At 33.6% G+C, this 14,865-nt stretch overlaps 1 protein-coding gene across 5 annotated transcripts in view; it reads right to left on the bottom strand.

The window, feature by feature from the left end:
* RELCH (RAB11 binding and LisH domain, coiled-coil and HEAT repeat containing) overlaps window positions 1-14,865 on the bottom strand; it is a 107,919-nt gene that overhangs the window by 49,409 nt on the left and 43,645 nt on the right. For all 5 annotated transcript variants that reach the window (XM_057700550.1, XM_057700549.1, XM_057700551.1 and 2 more), the window contains exons 11-13: window positions 7,169-7,281; window positions 2,934-3,024; window positions 126-197 (exon numbers count right to left, since the gene is read on the bottom strand). In XM_057700550.1, coding sequence (XP_057556533.1) covers window positions 126-197; window positions 2,934-3,024; window positions 7,169-7,281 — 276 coding nt within the window. The remainder of the gene's footprint in view (window positions 1-125; window positions 198-2,933; window positions 3,025-7,168; window positions 7,282-14,865) is intronic.

Raw genomic sequence — 14,865 nt, 5'->3', positions numbered from 1 at the left:
CTCATCTTTTTCTTTTGTTAGGACAGAATTTGGATTAAAACGTATAATGAGACACCTGAGAAAAAGGTTTCTCTATTGTTAAAAAAGGAAGAAAAAGGTTTTCAAGAAAAAATTACAATTCTTACAGGAAGGTAAGGTGCCAGTGCTCCACAAGATTCCGCCACAAGCAATCTTCTTTCTGGGTATTTGTGATTAATCTAGAGTAAAAAACAAATAAATCAAGCATAAGCAACACACCCTCCCTTCCTCCAACAGAGAATTAGTTTTCACCACAAATCCTGTTAGAAATGCAATAAAGCTTCTTTCTTTACCACTTCTGGGGATCCCTATACCTGGATCAGGGTTAAGGGAATCAGGGAGAGCCTAAAAAATGAGATCACAGGGGTTATCTGTTAAAGAGAAAGAAGATAAAGCAAAGATGAAAGTATGGCAAGGTGTCTAGAGATTTGCGGGCCTGCCCAAGACTAAACTTTCCTTAGGATGTCAGGAACAACCTTCTCCTTCCCCAGCAACATAAGTATATTTTTAAATGTGGAAAACCCAGCTTCTAAATATTTACTGATACGGTCTACAATATGTGCCAGGAATGATTCCTTAGTCCTCTTTTTTTACCTCAGGTATTAGGACATAAATTAATTGATGATTTAAATGGAGCCCTTGACTGCTGTTATGATTTTGTTTTTAAAATAAGCAGATGTCAATTCATTTCTGTTTGCATATGCAAGATGATGGGGTTTTGCCACTGGAATGACTACACTGAACCATAACAAAAAATAACAAAAACAAAAAAAAATGACACATACTGGGTTTTGTTCCCATATGTCTTCTTCATAGAATATAAATCTTTCTTTGACTGGAAAAGAAGTATATCTGTTCTCATATTCCCATATGAAAAGGTGACATAATTCATTAATGTATTGGATGCCTAAAATTAAGAAAAGAAATTATGTAGCAATCTACTGGGCAACAAACTGGAGGTAGTGGCTAGACAGATCCCCCATATCCGTGTTTATTCAGGTTACAGAAGAGGTGGTGGTAGAGACGCTGGTAACTGGCATCTCTGAATTAAATTTAATCCAGAAATAGTAACCTCAGAACAAAATGGTTTGAATGTCATCGTATGTTGTACATAAACCTTTATTTTACTTTAGTCTAGCAAAATGAGTCTCAAAATTAAATGTACACACAACAATCAACTGTATTTCTATATACTGGCAATGAAAAAACAGAAAATTTTAAAAAATTCTATTAACAATAGTATTAAAAGAATAAAATACTTAGGAATAAATTTTAAAAGCGCATAAATAATATTCTGAAAATATAAAACATCACTGAAAGAAATTTTAAAAGACCTGAATAAATGGAAAAACATCCTATATTCATGGACTGAAACGCTATTAGGATGGCAATATTCTCCGAATTAATATACAGATTCAATGTAATCCTTATAAAATTTCAGCTGGCTTCTCTGTAGCAACTGACAAGCTGATCTTAAAATTTATACAGAAATTGAAGGGACTCAGAATAGCCAAAACAATCTTGAAATATAAGAACCAGTTCAAAGAGGGTGGGGCTTCTTTGTGGGGGGGTGATAAAATTGTTCTAAAATTGATTGTGGTGATGGTTGTGTAGCTCTGGGACTACAAAAACCACTGAATTGTACACTTTAAATAGGTGAATTGTATGCTATCTTCTGAATTACATCTTAACAAAGCTTAAAAGAAGAAAAGAAAGTGGAAAAAACTATTAAAAATTACAGGTACATATGTATAACTGTATAGAATTGTAAATTCAAAGTTGTGTGTGTTGTTTCCAAGTTAATTTGACTTTCAGCGATTACAGCCTCATCCTAAATTGGTATGCACTATAATCTCTAGATGACATATATATTCTCAGAGATAATATGAATATATATAATGTTCCCTTTTAAATACTGAATCAAGATATGACTCCACTAAATTTTCAAGCAAAAATTAAAACTCCAAGAAAACGGCAATAGAATTCTAAAAGACCATATACTTTAGTGATACTCCAGAGACTAATAATTTTTCTTAAGAATAAGTGACAAAGCTAGTATAAATAAGGCCATGCAATCTGTCTTAAGTAAGAAATCCATCTTTTTAAGATGGAAGAATAAGCCATTTAATGACTGAAACATCGAGTCTAGAAAGTCAATGACTCTGAGTTCTAGAGAGGACTGGAATATTAAAATTCAACATAAAACCAAGTATCGTTAGTAAATAGTGGGCTGAACTGTAAATATATAAACCTCCTACTTCAAAGGTTTACACTTTATATTCTGTATATATTTGTAATGTATACAAGTATACCATATATACAGATAATATTTCTATTATCTACCTACCTACCTACACATACACACAACCTCTTGCTTTCCCCTGAACTCATTAGTTTGTATATTTTTTGTATTTTGTATCTCACTTGATTCAGTTCCTTGAACTCAGCAATTTTTGTATTTGTTCTTTTGTCTCACTGGATTCAGTCTTGTCAAACATAACTTTCTCAGAGATTCCTTCTCTGACCACCCTTTCTAAAATAGCATTCCCTATCACTCTCTAACCCTTACCCTGCTTTTTTCTTCATAGTTTACAACTTACAAGATATTGTTTCATTTATTTGTTTACTTTTACCTCTCCACTAGGATGTCACTGTCTTTTATTCACCACTGTATCCTTAGTAACTACAACAGTACCTGGCAGTGAAAACAGTGTTTTTTAAGTATTTGTTGGAAGAATGGATAAAGCAAAGCATCCCAGAGCTTTCTTAAGCACTATTTAATCACCGTGCTGGGCTATATATGGTAGCATAATTTGTATCCCACATATTTCCCAATAGCATTTTAGAAAGATAATATGAACATTTGTAATAAATTAGAATACAATAGCTAGGGAAAACCCAATATAGTTATTTACCTGTTCCCAACACTGTGGTAAAAGTTCAGCTTCTACACGTGTTGGTCCAACATGACGAGCAAATGCCACACAACCTGTCAGTATCATTTGCCTGAAAGATAACACAGATGAATAAAGACTTGTATTTGACAGAAAGCACAACTAGGACTAAGTCTTAAAAAGAGTCAGCTCTATGTATAACAAAGGGAGATCAACTCGATAATGGGTGATGCCTTAGAGGGCCAGGACAGGGAGAGCGGGAGGGAGTTGCGGGAGGGAGGGGATATGGGGATATATGTATAAATACAGCTGATTCACTGTGGTGTACCTCAAAAGCTGGTACAAGAGTGTGAAGCAATTATATTCCAATAAAGAGCTTAAAAAAAAGAGAATCAGCTCTAATTAACATGAAGCACAATATATTTGTGCAATTCAAATTCGACTTTTCACAAAGGATAGGCTCCCACCAAGAAAGTGGGTTTCTGAAGACTAGTCCCTCCAGCAGTGGCAACACCATTTGTGAGAGATGTTATGAAGGGATTCTCCACTGGTGTGAAGCTGAATCTCATAACCTCCTAAATTAACTTCCCCTACATACATTCTGAAATTATAATATGTTTAATGCTTCAGTTTCTAATGAATTTCAGTTTCTAGCTACTAAAACAGTGATTATTTTTCCAGTATTTCTATAATTAAAAACTATGATACCATATTAGCAAAATGATACGTCTTAAATGAGAATTTTTGGTATTTCACCAAAGATAACTGGTGGTAGGCAGCTCTGACATGGCTCCTAATGAGGTCCAGCTCCTGATACTCACATTCTTGCATAATCCCAACTCCCTGAGTGTAGACTGGACCCAATGATTTCCTTCTAATCAACAGAATAATGGCCAAAGTGATGGGATATCACTTATGAGACTAGGTTACAAAAGCCTGTAAGATCCATCTTGTGAGACACTCTCTTCTGCCTTCTCAGCTGGCAGACTTTGATGAAGACATTGTCATGTTGGACAGTTTCATGTAGGAAGAAACTGAAGGCAACTTCTGGCCAAAAGCCAGTGAGGAACCAAGGCCCCCAGTCCAAAGATCCACAAGAAACTGAATCCTGCCAACGACCAACCGAGTGAATGAGCTTAGAAGCAAATCCTTCCCCACTGGACCTTGAGGTGACTATAGCCGCAGCCAACACCTTGATTGCAGGTTTATAAGAGACCCTGACGCAGAAGACCCAGATTAATTGACCCACATAAACTGTAATATAAAAGTGTTACTTTAAATCACTTTCTTTGGGGGTAATTTGTTACAAAATAACTAATACGGTAATTTCATTTGAATTCATAGATTTATAATTTAAAATTTTTAATAAGATTTTTCACTCTTCAGAATGAAGTTCCATTTAAAATAATGTTGACGAGGATGGAAGATGCCTTAGAGGACTGGGGCGGGGAGGGTGGGGGGGACTCGAGGGGCGGGGGAGTCAAGGAAGGGAGGGAATACGGGGATATGTGTATAAAAACAGATGATTGAACTTGGTGTACCCCCCAAAAATAATAATAAAAAAAAATACAAAAAAAAATAAAAAAAATAAAATAATGTTGAAAGGTAGAATTGTAAGATTTTTTTTACTTTTGATTGTCTATGACTTCAAAACAGTAAAACTCTTTGGAAAAAAAAGTATGTTTTCCATAGATGCTTCAAAATAGCTGACTTTAAGGAAAACCAAAATAGAATGTTTAATTCACACTAATTATAAAAGCCCAGGCATTACTCATTGCTGTTTCTCAAAACAGGTCAACTTAAACTGAATAATGACCTTACATTTCTCTTTAGTTTAGCCAAGTTAGCTACAGCTGTTCTCTCAGGCTGAAGAGAATACTGACAGACAAAAAGCATCTGGACAACAAGAAAGGAAATGTAGAGCCAACACATTTTCACTGTATACTGCAACTTCTTCTCACTATAACCTTGTAATTTTTATCTATTTGATTTCTCTTTATATTTATATCATCTTCTATGCCTGTTTCTCAACTTTTCTTTCATTTTTCTATTTTTTCATACTTTAGGAAGGCAAATAAAGTGAATAAAAGAAGAATGAGAAAAAAAAAAAAGAAAAAAGGAAAAAGAAATTCCCAAGCTTTAAGACAGCACTTTAGCTGCCTGTTCCCAATGAAAGTTTCCTATAATGTCTGATCATTTTTACCCCCACTGGTATATTAAAATAATGAGAAGTCATATATGTAGGTTCCAGAAATATTTGATAATTATAATAAATGAACTTTGGTGAAATTTAAGCATTTCAAACACATGTAAGAAGTATATACTTGTATAAGACCTTCATGTGAAATGACTTTAAATCATGAGTCACCATCACTACACTAAAGATGTACAAACTTGTTAAAAAAAATGTTAGGACCCTCAAAACAAACTTCTTAGCAGAGTTAAGATTCAAAATTCTAAAAAATAGGACAGTTTTGAAATACATTTGAAAACAGAGAAGATCAGATGGCCTACAGATTATTAACAGCACTGGAAACAAGCTCCTGTGGTAGTAAAAATAAACACTGCTCCTATCTGTGGAAAATCATAGGATAGGAATTATTTGAATGGTGTTTGACACACGTAGAAATATGGTGTTAGTTATGGCTGTTAGCAAAGAACTGCAAAAATGCACTATTATTGAGCATAAAATTAAGTTTCTCTTAATTCTCAAGAAAGCTTGAGATTCATTAAGTAACAACTGATTATATGTCAAACATATTATGCTAACTTAAAAATTCTGCTTTGTTAATGTTATTCATATCATATATAGTTAATAAATTGATTAGTTTACTTTAATAAATAACTTTATTTCTGTAAGGCAAAAGATTTAAGTGTGGACATGAGTGTTTAAATCCTGACGTATTTTGACCTTAACTAAGGCTGATAGGTACTTTTGGCCACCAGGCGGCAGCTGTTAGTTAGCTTTACATGCAGAATCTATGAAAACAGGCTATGTAGATCAAGAGGTTTTTGCCTTACAAATCTAAAATGACAATGTAATAAGTGGTATTTAATTATTAACTAAGTTACCAAGATAGGGAAGAGCATTTTTCAAGGAGAAAATAAAATATTAATTTTCCTATATAGCACCATCAAACTGTCTTTAGAAAATTTTCAGTTTGCAATGAATGGAATTTGATTGAGTTTCTCTTCTTTCTATTTGACTAGCATACAGATTAGTCTCGACTGGATCCTGAAAGGACATTTTTCTCCACTTGCTCAGGTGTATTTTGGTAAGAGTAGGAAAGAGATACATGCTTATAGTTTTAAGCTCTATATGACTTTTTATTCTCACAGTGGAGAGACTCCTTGTGTTTTAAATTTTGAGTTTCGTTTGTCTTATGCTTCACTTTTATGGTTTTCCAACATTCTTAGAAGAGGTAAAAACTGTAACAGTCAGTAAAACAAGTACTGAATTATATAAAGTTACCTAATTATAATGTATAATTCTATTGTTTGGCAAAAGTATAAGCAAAAATTATTTCTTTATTAAGATAGAAAATTACAATGTAGAAAAAATTTCAATATGTCAATCTTATCCAGTCTAGCTACCCATCCACCAGGATGTTTTGTTCACATTCACACTTGTACAGTGTCACCTAGTGTTTAAAGGTCTTACTTTCTGAGGTAGACATCTATTACTGTTGCCTGATCAAAACCCATTCCCCTTTCTTCCAGAAAGTTTCTCTGATATGTGCCCTGTGCCTTCACCACCCTCAGGTATAACTTGTTTCTCCATTCAGACATCCTTGATGGTGGGTATCTAACTCAGGACTAATCAAAACACTCTATCCCTCTAGCCACACAGAAACTGATTTACAGATAGCACAGTGATGCAAACATTCATATATTAAGTATTTTATTTCTTATAAAGAATAACTATTAAGAGGCCATGCTGTATCTAGTTCATCTGTGGGGAGACAGGGAAATATTTAGGAGTTCTTGGAAATCAAATGTGAAATACAAGCAAAGAAATATTGGAATTAGAGGTCTAAAGGGAACTAACACAAAAGTGTACAAATTCAACATGAGTAACTGGAATGACAAGAATGAAAACATTGCAGGGCATTGTGAACAAGGTCAGTGTTTCCTCTATTAAAATAGGTATTAGGAAGAAAAGATGCATTTAGTTTAAAATGTAAATCATAATGCCAAATTAATAAAATTAATAAGTTAACATTATGTTTATTTCCCAAAGAAGCAGGCACACCCACCTTTGCTCATCATCCGGCCTCTTGATCAAATTGAAAAGTATGTGAAGAAGCTGATCTCTCTCTTTAGGCTCAGGATGTAGGCAGGCTGTACACAATATGAGGGGGATCAACTCCTAAAGAAATAAGAAGGTGGAAAAAGTCAAAGGAAAAATGCATTGCAGAATATTCTTTTCTCCCCTGAAGTATTCTTAAAATGGACATTTAAAATGAAATAGACCTCAACATACAGAGGAGTAAATTTTAATTTTGTAAGGCTGATAATGCAAGAGGAAACACTGAAACATATATTTATGTGTTGTTGTGCAGGAGGTGCAGATCACAATGCAATAAAGTAACAAGATTCAACTAACCTTTTCTTATCAATACTTCCCAAGGGTCTATTAGTTTTTAAACTAAACAATATTCTATCTTACTATAAGCTGATATAGTAGTTTTAACTTTGAAAGTGTTTTGAAACAAAAACTTGCAAAAGTTAACTATATTTTAAAACTTAAAAAAACAGAAAATAAAGATAAATCTTCCCACTTTCATAAGCACAACATAATGTTTTTCAGAAGATTAGATATAGTTAGTAATTTTGTACCCTTAGCACCTAACCTAGTGGCTGACTGAAAAGACCATTTCCACAGGTGCTGAATGCTCTCTGTACAACTACAAAGTATTAGTGGAAATGTTTTATGTTGAAATGAAAATTTTTAACAATATTTTGTTTCGTTGCACTTTCAACATGCAGACGTAAATTCAATATTTTCAAGGAAAGTAATAGACAAAAGTTTATTTCTCTCTTACGAAGAAGTATTTGAAAATTAAAGTTGTTTTGCATTTTAATTAAACTAAGAATTCTAAAATATATTCAAAAGATATTAATGTTTTCCATTTTTAGAATAGATTTTTAAAATCTAATGAAATAAAAGTCCAAAAGTGATAAAATACTTTTGGAGAGAAATCCTTTAACTTAGATATTTTATCTAACTGCAGATATTTTAAAGAAATCACTATGATGTAATAGAAAGGGTAGAATGATTACTTTCATTTCTTTTTCCCATCTACCTCCCTAACCACCAAAAAGTACTAGCAGATTTAAAATAGGAATTGATCACTACCTACTAATGCATGCATGACACCTTGAAACAAAAGTCTACACTGTAGAAGTATTTTCCTATTCTGAAGAAGCTCCCTTAAAACAGATGATATGCTTTTTAGAGAAGCTGAGACTGAAACTTAAAGGCATGACTAAAAGTCCCTTCCACTATTCCTAACATCTTTATATATTATGTTAAAATATAATTACTCAGTATAAATCTAAATTGCAAGTACATAGATGTAGATAAGAGCTAAGAATAAACCTGAGAAGGAAAAACAAATTTAAAACATTTATTCTGCCATCTTTCTATTTAGGCGTCTCTGCAGGTTTCAGATTAGTGAATAACTGAAAAACAAAAGAAATAAAAAATAATTAGGGAAAATAATTTTGCACTGGGAATGGAACAGTGTATGTATGGATCCTGTATTGTTATATAATGTTTTCACCAGACACTTAATATGATGCTTGATGGGTTAAGTCCTGACTTTGTAGGAGAAAATAAACAAATAAAATTATTAGGGTAGAAGACCATTAACACCAAGGATCCTTAGAGGATTCCATTGAGGGTGCTAAGAGCCAATGATACTAATGAGGACTAAGACTGCACATTAACATATCCCACTGAGGATGAAAAAGTAGTTATTCTAGAAGGTACTAACAAAAATTGAAAATATTTTAATGCCTGAAAGTCAAAAAGGCCCTAAATATTTTATTTGTACTTTCCCCTCATATCAGATCTTTCTGCCCATGGGTTTTCTTGCTTCCTCCTAACCCTTCTTCCTGCTTCGCAATCATCTCCAAATCTACACTCTTACACTATCTTATTCCATTCTCTTTTGATTACATTACTCTTTAAAAAAAAGGAAAGTTATCAAATGTTGGTAAGATATCTGCTATAACTGCAAATACATGCATACACACTCTTTAAAATATAGAACAGCCTCTTTATCTCAAAAACAAGTATACTAAATAACTGTGTTGCTGTTTCTTTTTTGTGCCTTACATTTTCTTTTCCTTTTTTTAAAAAATCATGAGCTTAATGATTCTTAATCAAAGAGGAAGTTTATGTCATACATTAATATAAAGAATGTTTTCATTGGAATATGGCTACAGCTGTGCCACACCGAGAACCCCGAACAGGGAGATAGAGGAGCTCCTGTCTCAATGCTCCTTAGTACCAAGGAACCTAATGAAAACCGCAAACTTCTCTGAGTTTTACTTTCCTCTAGTGAAACATATAGGAATTAAGATTAGTACAGAAATCAAAAATACATATATCCTGTATTTTTCTTATCTATTGCTAATGGGATTGTGAATTTTTCCTTCTGAGGTCAAGTTGGCCTCGAAAAGCCTTCTCAACACAGCAGCCATTACCAACCAACCCAAAACTGACACATGGGAGAATCAGCATTTGTCAGTCCTTATCTCCTTGAATTCTAAAATTCTGTGAATTTAGGGCTTTGGAGAAATAGTCTTCTCACTTTTCTCAATCACAGTTAGTAATAATTTATACTGCCATCTGTTTTTATTTTTTGCTGGCAAAGTTAACGAATATGGGAAGTTACTGCCAATAATTTTTAGTTGATACCCTATGCCAAGGAGAACTGGGTACCTTCTGGCACAGTAAAGGCTATGGCAGTTATAACTCAGGGTATAAAGTATGCCAGATGGTCTCCTCTTCTAATAGCTGAGAAGAGGTCCAGAAAGTGATGGTAGAAAAATGTGGAGAGTATAGGCTGTTTGTGATAGAGCCATCAAGGATTTTAACTGCTAAGTTATGCCCAGCTCCAAATATCCTAATTTCCTCTACCACTCATTTATTCACAACTTGTATTTGTACCGTTCTTGAAAGAATGAATTCTGTAAGTACATATCGGCTTGCTGTATATCATTCACTTATTGTGAATTCACCTTTTTCAAGCCTCTGAAGTACTAATTCATCCATTTTCACACTACAGTTGACCCTTGAACAACACGGGTTTGAACTGTGTGGGTCCATGCGTATTTTTTCCCATAAGTATGTACTACACTACCACACGATCTGTGGTTGGCTGAATGTAAAGTTATACTCATATTCTGAACTGAGTGGGGGTCAGCACCCATAACCTCTGCATTGTTCAAGGAAGGGTCAACTGTACTCATAAATTGATAGATTTTTTTAAAATTTTATTTATTTATTATTTTTTGGGGGGTACACCAAGTTCAATCATCTGTTTTTATACACATATCCCCGTATTCCCTCCCTCCCTTGACTCCCCCCCACCCTCCCCATCCCAGATAGATTTGAATCAATATTCTCCCCTTCATATCATTTCTCCAACTGAGGAAGTCTAGTGTTAAAAAACTTTCCTTATAATTCTGAATAAAACATTTAAAAAATGGTGGCTAAATTTTCTTCAGAAGACAATGTGACATTGGTTTTAAAAAATGTCTTTGAATAATAACCATGGTAAATAATACTTATAGCTTTGGTAACATTATATCCAAAAGGAATCCCTTACCCACCACCCCCCATAAAAATGTTATTGTGTCCATATTTCAAGGCAACAGAAATTTTAAATATTTTCAAACACGCTTTAGCATCTGATAGTACTCAATAAATGTGCATTGAAGTGAGATATAAAAGTGATCTACTGATCGTTAGAGAGGAAATCAGTGCAGTAATCCTACTGCAGAAGGTATTCCAGTACTTTTTCACCATGATACTAGAAAAGATATTTCTCAGGCCTATAGAATTCATTAATCTAAAAGACTTGTAATTTGCACTTTACTCAAGTAAATGATTTTTGCTTTAACTATTTTGATTTTTGGAGTTTTAACAATGCTAGTTTTCTCTATATGTAGGGTCTCCCACTCTTCCTATGAAATTTTGTAAAGAATGAAACAGGAAAGGCTTCCAGTATTTTCCTTTCAGTTTTACAAGTAAAACATAATAACTTCTAATGATAATAAAGAAATCACTTTCAAGGTAGTAAATGTCTTTAGAGATAATTATATTTGATTTTATGAATACTTTTACTTAACTTTCTTAGTCCTTAAAGATTAGTGTGTGCTCAGACTACAAAAACAGAAGAAAAAAAAGTACCTAAACAGGATCTAAAACAATGTGAGTGATTAGATGTTAAAGGGGAAAAATATGCAGTAGGAAATGAGATCAGGCACATTTCAAAATTTAAAAAGGCATGGAAATGTTGATAAGACAACCGCTCTAAGATCTGAAAGGAATCTAAAACACAAAAGGACGTACTGCATTTAGATCAGATGCCAAGGAGGAAATGTTTGAGTATTTCAGGTCAAGAAGCAAAATTCTACAGTTCTAGAAAGATGACATTAGTCCAATTAATTATAATTCACTGCTTGTCCTCACTGTTCCACTAAAATTATCTCCTATAATTCGAGCTTTGTTAAAAATTTTAGATAGCTGCTATTAAATTTTTTTTCTAGTCTTTTGCCTAGGAATTAAGCAATAATGAACTACAATTTAGATAGCCAGTGGGAAGCAGTTGTATAACAAAGGGAGTTCAACTCGAGGATGGAAGATGCCTTAGAGGACTGGGACGGGGAGGGTGGGGGGGACTCGAGGGAGGGTGGGGGGGGGAGTCGAGGGAGGGAGGGAATACAGGGATATGTGTATAAAAACAGATGATTGAACTTGGTGTACCTCCCCCCCCAAAAAAAATTCAAGTACTGACAAATGTATGCCCTTTGATTTAGATTTTCAGTTGAAATTTGGCAGGATATTGATAGTAACATGTAAAGAAAAAAAAAAAAAAAGAAAAAACATTACAAAGACTCGCATAAGGAAAAGACAAGATTACTCACCTCTGGACAAGTTTTACACTTCAAGGGCTGCTAAAATATCTATTCTTAGAATTATTAATATGCATGATTCCTGGGGCTCAGCCTTTAGGAAGCCTAACTGAAATACTGAAATGACTTTCAAACTCTGATATTGCATAAGAACATGTGATTTACTATGAAAATTACAAGACACACACATACACACACACACACTACATGGGTAAAGAAGATGGACCAAGTTTATGTATTATACTATACTATCTACTTTACTATGCTTGTACTACTATATTACTCTCATATAGTTATAATTATCTGGGGCTACCACTACTTGTAAATTAAAAAAAATATACCATGAAGCAACCACGACTGGCAATGGAAAAGAGCAAAGTTTGGTTTCTCAGAAGATGAGCAAGTCTTTAAGAGGTACTCGCTACTTTTAAGTCTTTTAGGGAATTGGTGCTCTCCTTTATCTTTTTTCTTTTTATAGGTTTAATGATATATACTTTATACATTATAAAATTCATCCATTTCAAGTGTACATTCAGTGGTGTTTTCAGTATATTCAGAGTTGTGCAACCATCACCAATCTAATTTTGGAACATCCTATGAAGATTCATCTTCCATTTCACCTTGATGCACCCCCATTCCAGGCCCAGGCTTCTCCTTTGCTTTTCCAATTTTACCTAGCTGATGACACACATTTCCTTGCTATAGAATAAAAATGAATGTGAGGGACTTCCCTGGTGGCGCAGTGGTTAAGAATCCATCTGCCAATGCAGGGGACATGGGTTCAATCCCTGGTCCAGGAAGATCCCACATGCTGCGGAGCAGCTAAGCCCATGTGCCACAACTACTGAGCCTGTGCTCTAGAGCCCATGTGCCTAGAGCCCATGCTCTGCAACAAAAGAGGCCACTGCAATGAGAGGCCTGCCCACCACAATGAAGAGCGCACCCCCCCACCCCTGCAACTAGAGAAAGCCCGCTCACAGCAATGAAGACCCAATGCAGCCAACAAAGAAAGAAAGAAAGAAAGAAAGGAAGAAAGAAGGAAAGAAAGAAAGAAAGAAAGACAGACAGACAGACAGACAGAAAGAAAGAAAGAAAGAAAGAAGGTTCATAGAAAGAATTAAAAAAAGAACGTTAAATTTCAATGTATTATTTTAAAATGCTTTTAGAAGTAATCCTTTAAGAAATCTTATTTTTAAATTACAGAATTTTCCCTTCAAATGTATTTAAAGCAGAAATTGTGAAAAATCAACTTCTTTAGCCTATTTTACTATATACATATATCACATGACAAATATATTTACTCTGTAATTTGGATTAAAAGATACAAGTTCCTCAACCAACCCATTAATGTGAACTACTATATATAGTCATATATAGAAAATCAGTTCATTATTTTATTTTTTTTCCCCAAAATGAAGAGGCAAAAAAGTCTTTTAACATACAAGTTGGTAAAAAGAGATTATCATTACCTTGCAGAACACAGGAGAAAATTTTTTTTCACTTTTTCTCACCTCTGAAATTGAGATGCACCTTACAATGGAGAGCCTGTCCTAAATTAATTGGAATTCTTCTTTCCTAAAGGTACATAGTTGTTACAATTGATGGTATCTTAGATTTGAAAATATGGTATGTTGAATTTGGAAAATGCTATAATTGTGCCCTGAAGGTTAAGTGAGGTTGCAATTTTTCTTTTAAAAAACAAAAACAAATAACACTAATATCTATAGTCACTGTGCTTTCCACTTTTATACTACATAAAGTTTAATTTATTAGACAGTTTTAATTAACCATTATGTCACTCCATTTAAAACAGTGGGTCATAAAGTCAACTGAATGCGTCACAAAGAGCATTTTTTTTTCTTTTCATTGTTTATTTAGGTTATTCTTTAGTGTTTTAAAATATTTATAAAATCCTATTTGATACTGTCCTCTATTTTAACTTTTTGTAATTAGTAAAGGCAAGACTTGATTTGTAACACTTTTAATTATATGTAATTATACACTGGTATATGATATAAAATCTCTTTCTTACTGATAGTGTAGTCAGTAAAGTTTGAAATGCCTAATTTAAAACATGTTTAAAAGGCTATAGAAGACTAGATATTATGCAGTCTTAAGAATGAGAAAGCTCTTTACCTACTGACATACAAAGATACAAAAATATGTTACATGGAAAAAAAGCAAAGTGGAAAATAGTGCATAGAGAATGGTATCATTTGTGTAATTCATGGAGAGATCATATATCTGAGTTTGCCTATACATGCAGAAAATACCTCTGAAAGAATACAACACAGCTCCAACAATAGTTGGAAACTTCCCTATCCCAGTTTTGATAATGGACTGAACATCTAGACAAAAGATCAGTAAGGAAATAGAGGACTTGAACAATGTAAAACAATTAAAACCTAATAGACATATACAGACCACTCTAGCTGACAATATCAGAATATGTATTATTTTCAAGTGCACATGGAAGATTCTCAAGCAGAGTGCACATGCTTGGCCATAGACAATTCTCAACAAATTTTAAGAAGATTGAAATCATACAAGATACCTTCTCCAGCCACATTGGAAATTAAAAATCAATAACTGAAGGGAAACTGGAAAATTCACTAATATGGGGATGTTAAACAACATATTCTTAAAACAACCAATGGGTCAAAGAAATCACTAAGGAAATTAAAATACTTCGAGATAAATGAAAATGAAAAACAGAACATACCAAAATATATGAGATGCAGCATAACCAGGACACAGAAGGAAATTTATAGCTCTAATTACCTATATTAAAAAAGCAAGATCC

Source organism: Hippopotamus amphibius, chromosome 11 (genome assembly GCF_030028045.1).
Source record: "Hippopotamus amphibius kiboko isolate mHipAmp2 chromosome 11, mHipAmp2.hap2, whole genome shotgun sequence".
Taxonomy (NCBI): Eukaryota; Metazoa; Chordata; class Mammalia; order Artiodactyla; family Hippopotamidae; genus Hippopotamus; species Hippopotamus amphibius.
Note: the sequence above shows the minus strand (reverse complement) of the source record. Positions and strands in the feature narration are given on the sequence as shown.